Source organism: Vicugna pacos, chromosome 18 (assembly GCF_048564905.1).
Source record: "Vicugna pacos chromosome 18, VicPac4, whole genome shotgun sequence".
In the NCBI taxonomy this organism is placed as follows: Eukaryota; Metazoa; Chordata; class Mammalia; order Artiodactyla; family Camelidae; genus Vicugna; species Vicugna pacos.
This window is the reverse complement of record NC_133004.1, coordinates 41,323,713-41,331,686: the sequence shown is the minus strand read 5'-3', so window position 1 is coordinate 41,331,686 and position 7,974 is coordinate 41,323,713. Positions and strand designations below refer to the sequence as shown.

The 7,974-nt window shown below is 54.3% G+C and overlaps 1 protein-coding gene across 2 annotated transcripts; it reads left to right on the top strand.

Moving 5' to 3' along the window:
* Positions 1 to 1,480: 1,480 nt before the first annotated feature.
* On the top strand, positions 1,481 to 7,150 carry PVRIG (PVR related immunoglobulin domain containing). Of its 2 annotated transcripts, XM_072943227.1 has the most exons (5): positions 1,489 to 5,610; positions 5,695 to 6,045; positions 6,159 to 6,282; positions 6,371 to 6,431; positions 6,536 to 7,150. In XM_072943227.1, exons 1-5 carry the CDS (start codon positions 5,550 to 5,552, stop codon positions 6,854 to 6,856), a joined length of 918 nt encoding a protein of 305 aa, XP_072799328.1. In that variant the 5' UTR covers positions 1,489 to 5,549; the 3' UTR covers positions 6,857 to 7,150. The 2 variants fall into 2 exon arrangements, with proteins under 2 accessions (XP_072799327.1, XP_072799328.1); XM_072943226.1 differs by having other exon boundaries at positions 1,481 to 6,045.
* Positions 7,151 to 7,974: the final 824 nt, after the last annotated feature.

Genomic DNA, 7,974 nt, shown 5'->3' with positions numbered 1-7,974 from the left:
TCCCAGGGTGTGGCTGAGATTGTTAAACTGATGGAGGTCAGGTTCTGTGCTGGTGTCTTCAGCCCTCTGGCAAGCTCCATGGCCCAGTGAATAGATGCTTTATATGCTGGATCTCAAGGATGTGGTGCTTAGTAACTGAGAAGCTGGCTTCCTTTGAGTAGTTTATTTAGTGGAGACGGTTTATGCCAAAGAGGAAATGTAGGTAGCACCCTGATTGGCTGGAAGGTGGGCCTGCCTCATCACCTGCACTGAGACCAGGCCAGTCCACTTATCTTGGTAGCCTTCACCCAAGGTTTCTTTCTAGGGGTAATTTCATGCCCTCATCCTAAGACACCTGTCATAATTTGAATTTTTATAGATTCTCAGATATCTTAGTTGGGAGGAAACTTAGACGTTATTCTGAAGTCCAACCCCAAATCCAGAGTCCTGACACCACCTTATCCTTCATCCTTGCCTTCCCCAGCTAGTTCCTTACCATGTCCTGGCCACTCATTCTCCCCAAGGAGCAAGGGTTCTGAGCCCCACATCTGGCTCCCCAGCCAGTGAGAGGATGATTCCCCCAGAATGTTTGACTTTGAAGGCCAATGGGTCTTACTTTCAGGAGACCCAGAGCGCTGGGGGAAATGGAGACTCCACTCTTAAAGAGTGTGCACAAAATTTCACATGCTCTGGGGGCCAGGGAACAAGCAGTGATTTGAAAGAAGCCTGAGTCAGACCCACCTGTTGATCTTGAAGAGTCTGCTAGAGAGGCAGGCGGTGTAACTGGAGCTCACCCTGGGGACATGAACACTGTCAGCAACCATTATTGGTGCTTGTTCTACCACATGGATCCTGGTGCTGGCAAGTATAATTTTGGAATCCTCTCTTCTAGGTCAGCCTTGGGACCTAGCCTCATCCCTACCCCCACCCCCACCACCTGTAGGCACCAGTCCTGGGATGCCTCAGGCCAAGCAACGAGCCAGGGCTCTGGTGGGCCCTGGGGCTGGTGTACCCCTGCTGGTGTGTTAGTTGGGTCCTGACAAAGAAGCTGTGAGGGTGTGGTGGTCCTGGGGCTGGTGTCCACCCACTGGTGGGCCAGGCTGGCATCCAAGATAGCCCCACCTACCAGCAGGTAGGCTGCCTTGAGACCCTGAGTCCACAGCCACATCTGGACATAGCCTTGTCCACTAGAGGGCACAGGACCTGGCCTCACCTCACACACCAGACCACCCAGCTCCGCCCACATCAGCAGGCACCAGCCCCAGGACACCCTGGGCTCTGGTCCATGTACCAGTTAGCCAGCACTGGCCTCAGGACTGACCTCACATCAGTGGACAGATACCAGCCCCACCTACCAGCAGGTGGATATCAGCCCCAGGACTGCCACCACCCCACAGCCTGCTGTGGCAGGACACAGCCCACCCACCAGCAGGTAGGCATCAGCCCGGGGATCCCCCAGGCCCTGCCCTTGCCCACCACCAGGCCAACTCCAGCTTTGGGATACCTTGGGCCCTGTAGCCAGAGACCCTGGGATCCAGCAACATCCATTAGCAGACTGACAACAACTTCAGGGCCCAGGGCCCTGTAGTCAGAGACCCCAGGACCCAGCTCCACACACTAGTGAGCCAGCACTAGCCCTGGGACCCCAGGGGCCTCCCTGGGTCCCGACTCCCACTAGCAGGCCAACAGCAGCTCTGAGATCCCTTTGACTCCTCAGCCAGATGACCTAGGATCCAGCCCCACTCAGCAGACCAGCTTTGTGACAGCCTGGAACCTGGAGCCATCTGAGTCAGGAAGCAGCCCCACCCATGAGCAGGCTGACGCTGGATCCAGTCATTCTGGACTCACAACCACCTCAGAATCTGGCTCAGACCACTACTGAACCAGCACTAATCCCAGGACCACCCAGGGTTCCACAACCAGCTGCCTTGGGATCTGGCCCTGCCAACTAGTTGGCTGGCAGCCTCTGGACACGGCAGGGCCTAGGAGCCAACTGGACTGGGGGCCAGCTATACTTACCAGACTGCCCATAGTAATCGGCCTGCCTCAACAGAGGAACCCATGCTACCCACATGGGGGTACCCCTAGAGCACACAGCCCTGGTGACCAGCGGGGAGCATGCTGCTAAGATGTATAGGATGTCTCCTACAAAACACCACTTCTCCACCGTCAGGAAATGCAGTCAGCCTACCAGATACATAGGAAAAAACAGCAAATTAGGCAAAACAAGGTGACAGAGGAATGTGTTTCAAATGAAGGAACAAGATAAAGTACCAGAAGAACTAAGTGAAGTGAGGATAGGCAATATGCTAACTAAAGAGTTGATGGTAATGGACGTAAAGATGATCAAAGAACTTGGGAGAAGAATGGGTGAATGGAGTGAGAAGTTAGTTTTTAACAAAGTTAGAAAATTTAGAGGAACCCAGCAGAGATGAAGAATACAATAACTGAAATGAAAAATGCACTAGAAGGAATCAACAGTAGATTAAATAATATAGGGGAACAGATGAGTGAGCTTGGAAGACCGTGGTGTAAACCACTGAACAGAGAAAAGCAAAAGAACAAAAAGAAATAAGAACAGTTTAAGAGACCTCCAGGAAAACACTGAGCATCCTAACATTTGCATTGTAGAGGTCCCAGAGAGGAGAGAGAGAAAAAGCGGGCAGGGAACACATTTGAAGACATAATAGCTGAAAACTTCCATAATCCAGGAAAGGAGACAGACATGCAGATCAGGAAGCAGAGTCCCAAAGAGGACCACACCAAGACATGTAATTAAAATAGCAAAAAATTAAAGCTAAAAAGTGAATATTAAAAGCAGTAAAGGAAAAAGTAACAAGGTACGCACAAGGGAACTCTCATGAGACTATCAGCTGACTTCAGCAGAAACTGCAGGCCATTAAGGGAGTGGCATGGTACGGTGAGCAGAGGGAAAAACTTGCTGCTAAGAACACTCTACCTAGTAAGGTGTTCATTCAGATTTGACAGATCAAAAGTTTTACAGACAAGCAAAAGCTGAAGGAGTTCAGCACCACCAAACCAGCTTTATAAGTAATGTTAAAGGGGCTTATCTAAGAAAAAAAGGCCACTATTAGAAATACGAAAATTACGAAAGGAAAATGCTCAGTGGTAAAGGCAAATATACAGGAATGGTACATTAACCACTTACAAGCCTGTGGGAAGGTTAAAAGACAAAAGTAGTAAAATCATCTATAGCTGCAATAAGTGGTTAAGAGATGCACAAAAGGAAGATATAAAATATGTAAAAACAGTGATTATGGGGGGGTAGTAAAAATGCAGGGTTGTTAAATGCATCTGAAATTGAGAGATCAGCAATTTAAAATAGTCACATGTATATAGATTTCTCAATATAAGCCTCATGATAACAACAAGCCAAAAATCTATAACATATACAACAAATAGGAATTCAAACATAACACTAAAGATAGTCAACTCACAAGGGTATAGAACACGAGAAAGGAATAAAAGAATTACAGAAACAACCAGAAAACAAGTCTGGCAATAAGTGCACACCCATCAGTAATTACTTTAAATGTAAATGGACTAAATGCTTCAATCAAGAGACACACTGGTTGAATGGATAAAAAAATAAGACCCATACCTATGCTGCCTACAAGAGACTCACTCCAGATCTAAAGACACACAGAGACTAAAAGTGGGATGGGAAAAGGTACTCCATGCAAATGGAAATCAAAAGAAATCTGGGGTAGCAATACTTACATGAGACAAAATAGGCTTTAAAACAAAGGCTGGAGGTGGGGCCTCTAATGACAGCTTCTGGAGTTAATTATATGGACACTAAGGTAAGGGGTACGTGGACCCTTCACCCCTCAGATGTGACTGCTCTGCACTGTTGTTCATGCTGGTTATTTGTGCCCTTGTCTGTGTAGGGAGACACCCCACAGTGTGGGTTCACACCCCTCATAGAGCTCAATTTCCATGCAGTGTTTACTCCAGGGTTACTAGCACCACTGGGGAGCAGGCCGCGTGAACGGTTCCGTGATCGTGGGGCCTACACTGTGGGGTAAATAATGCGTGTGAGCAATTTAACAGGTGCCATTCTAGTCCGTGCCTTCTGAATAGTATAAAAGCTAGAGAGAAGCTCTTCTGATTTGAAAACCCTCATCCCATTGGCAGGAAGTAGCCCAGGCCCTTGAAAAATGAGTAGAGAGCAAGTGAAGATCTAACATACATCCTTACAGTTTCACTTGTGTCTTCCTTCTTAAAAATATCAACAAAAAACAAAAACAGAAAAACCCGAAGGCGGAACAAAGACTGGCCTGAGAGCAGGGCAGGGGACAGTGAAGAGACCGGCCTAGAGGCCATGCTAATCCTGGCTCTCAGGTGTGGTTGGGCTAATGCCACAGGATTAGACAGGATTAGACAGAGATGGGCACGTGGATCGGGCAGGCCTCAGTGACCACAGCCCAGGAGTTGGGCCACCTCTCGGTTTTCACCACACCCTGGGCAAGAATCCTCAACACCGACCTGTGGCTCTGGTTTGGAGCTCACCAAGCTCCTCTCAGCCCAGAGGCAAGCTCAGCACGGGGTACGACAGGACACAAAGCATTCTGATCCCTTGTCACTGCTGATGGCAGCATCCTGGTCGGTTTGAGTTCAGTAAATGAACATAGCTGGGAAAGCAATTTGGAGCAACACTGGGTGGGGCACGACAGCTCGAGTCCAAGAGTTGGCGGCGGGAGTGGGAAGAAGCTCAGGTGGTGGATGGGAAGCCTTCAGTTTCCTGATGGGCCAGAGATTAGGGAAGAGTCCCAGATGACTATGCCTTGGGCCTGAGCAGCTGGAAACCCTTGGCCTTCAGCTGGGGGGACAGGGCTGCCGATGGGGCAGAGTTCAGTTTGGGGCACGTTGACAGGCATCCAGGAGAAGGTGCTCAGTGGGACAGCTGGAGTTAGAGGTGGGAGTTCAGGAGGGAGGTCTGGGCTGGGATTCGACATGGGACTGGTGGGCACCTAGGCATGTGGATGACCGCTTCAGGTGTCCTCAAGAGGCAAGGGACAGTCAAGTGTTGCCTGGCTCCTAGGCAGTCCCCCCTGGTTCTTCCGCTTACAGGTCTTCCTCTTCCCAAGTTCCACACATTCCCCACCCCTTAGCTGGGCGAGGGCCTTCTTCTTAAGGAGAAACCAGGGCCCCTCCCTCCCGCGGGAAGGACATTGCTCTCACGTCCCCGAAACACCTCTTCCCTCCCCCTCCTCACCCTTCCCCAGGCCCTGGCCTGCCCAGGGCTGTTACCCACAGACAGGGCGAGGAAGGGGGCCTGAGCTGCCGCCCTGCTCGCCCTGAAGCACAGCGTGGGTGGGGACAGGGAAAACCTGTCACTGTCACTTTGTCTCTTGAGGGCCTGAGGTCCACGCCCCTGTTCACCGCACTGAGGCAATCTGAGAGAAGGAAGTGGGGCAGGTTTGTGGAGAGCACCGAGCAGCGGCTTCCAGGGCCGGCTCACACGTAAAAGCTTCCTGCGATGAGAACGGAAACACAAGTGCTGTCCCCACCTCGGCAGCCCCCAGAGCCGGGGCCCGAGGGAAGCCATGGACAGGCCCCGGGCCCTGGGCCTGCTCTTGGCGCTGCTGACTCTCTGCATCACGGCTGGTGAGTGGGGGCCTGCGGAGAAGCAGAGGCCACGGGGGCGGATGGAGAACCCGCCTGGGCCCTTCCTATGCCTGTGCCCCACAGGGACCCCTGAGGTGTGGGTGCAAGTTCAGATGGAGGCCACCGAGTCCCCGTCCTTCACCGTCCGCTGTGGATTCCTGGGATCTGGCTCTATATCCCTGGTGACTGTGAGCTACGGGGGCCCCGAAGGTGCTGGAGGGACCATGCTGGCGGTGTTGCACCCAGAATTCGGCACCCAGCACTGGGCCCCTGCCCGCCAGGCCCACTGGGAAACCAGAACCAGCATCTCCCTCACCCTGGAAGGGTCTGAGGGGAGAAGCTCTAGTCCCAACACCACCTTCTGCTGCAAGTTTACTTCCTTCCCCGAGGGTTTCCAGGAGGCCTGTGGGAACCTCTCCCTCAGCACAGACCAAGGTGGGGTTCAGGAGGGGAGGGCACCCAGGGAGGACAGGGAGGGACGCAGGGACGCGGGGGTACCAGCTGTTTGTCTGCTGTGTGTGTGTGTGTGTGTGTGTCTCTCTGCACAGGGCTCCCTGCTCCTACGCCAGCCCCCATGCTGCGGGCCGACCTGGCCGGGATCTTGGGGGTCTCGGGGGTCCTCTTCTTTGGCTGCATCTGCCTCCTCTACCTCCTGCATCGACAAAGGCACTGGTGAGTCCCAGCCCCTAACAGGCCCATCCAAATCTGCACAGCACTCGCGGTCACTGCTTTGCCTCTGAACATCCTAACTCTCTTCCAGGTCTATCATGAAGCTTCAGCCACCCAGACACAGGGGCCCCCAGACACAGAGGCCAGCAAGCGTGAGGATCAGGGGGTCGTTTTGGAGAGGGCAGCGGAGCGGGCGGGAGCTGGGACGCCGTGAGGCCGAGCCTCACTTGGATCTCCTTCCGCTTCACCCCTGCAGGCAGCCGGCCAAGCCTCCCTGACCTCTCTCCACGTCCCCTACGCCACCATCAACACCAACTACTTCTGCCCGGAAACTCTGGCCCGGGTCCTCCCGCCCCAGCCACTGCCCGGGTGGGCGCCGCCCCCAACCCGCGCGGCGCGCCGCCCCCAGAGCGCCGCCCCCTGGGCGCCCCTGGCCACCTCTGCGCGCGGCAGCTTCGTCTTGGTTGAGAACGGACTCTATGCTCCGGCAGAAAGGAGGCCTCTCCACGCCGGCCCCTACCTCCTCCCTCACCCTCTTGGGCGCAGAGCCATGGAGGGTCGTTTAGGAGTTCGATAAGAGGGACCCTAAGTCCACGCCGCCTTTCTCCCCTCCCGGACGCCTGGGATCCCCTTCTGTTTGGTGTGTGTCCTGGGTGCCCACCGTCTTTGCACATCTTGCTTTATTCCAGTAAGTGTCTCCACGCGTACCGGGCCCGGGCCCACTTGCCGCGGATGTGGTCAGCACGTGGGTACGTGTGGGCGCAGGTGTGTATGTGAGATGACAAACCCCATCTCAGGTTGTTTCCTGTTTTCGAGTCCCCAGCCCTCCCAGGTGAGGTCAAAACTAAGTAAAGAAAAATGCTTTCTCTCACCTGGGCCTTTTCTTTGGGGGGTTTAAGAGGTTAGAGGCAGTTTGAACCCCTGGGAGGCAGGACCAAGTTAGAACTGAAGGGAGAGGGGAGGCCTCAGCAGGGATCTCTCTCCCCTGCCCTGACCTGGGGACGGGGGACTTCTGGCCCTGCAAACCTTGCTGAGGGACACCAGGTGGAAAGATAGGGTAAGGGGTTTGGTGGTCCCCAGGCAGGGCTGTCCATACTCAAATCCCTATGTCCTAGGACAGCAGCAAGGCCTTCTGGGGGCTTTAACCCCAGAAGAGTCCCTGTGGTCTGGCCTGGCATCTCTGGGACAGGGGCTCCCCGAGCTGGCCTGGGGTGGGGCCCTGATGCCCTCCCTCCACACAGCTGACATTCAGAGGTAGGGGACACACCTCAGATCTTCCCACAGTGGCTTTGTCTGGCTCCTCAACTATTACAGGCCACTCCGGAGACAGGCAGGGGCCCACTCCACCGAACACACACTCCACCACCCACTCATCTTCCCCTCAGGAGCCAGCCCGCCTGGAAACAGCCCCAGTAGCCTGGAAACAGCAACCCTCATCACATCTTTGCCACTTGAGACAACACGGTGAGAGAGCTCTGCAAGCGGCAAGGCTCCCCAGAGCGTGGTGGATTGAAGCCGACAGGGGCCACGTGGGCCTGGAGCCTAGCTAAGGCAGCTCCCCAGCAGGGCAAATACTAGTGAGGGACACCTGCCCCTCAGCCCCTTCTTTGATCCCGCATGTGGGAAATCCCAGGCAGTGCCACTTGCTAAATCGCTCTGCCTGGCTCAGGGAGAGCCTGTCCAGAGGCTGTGTCC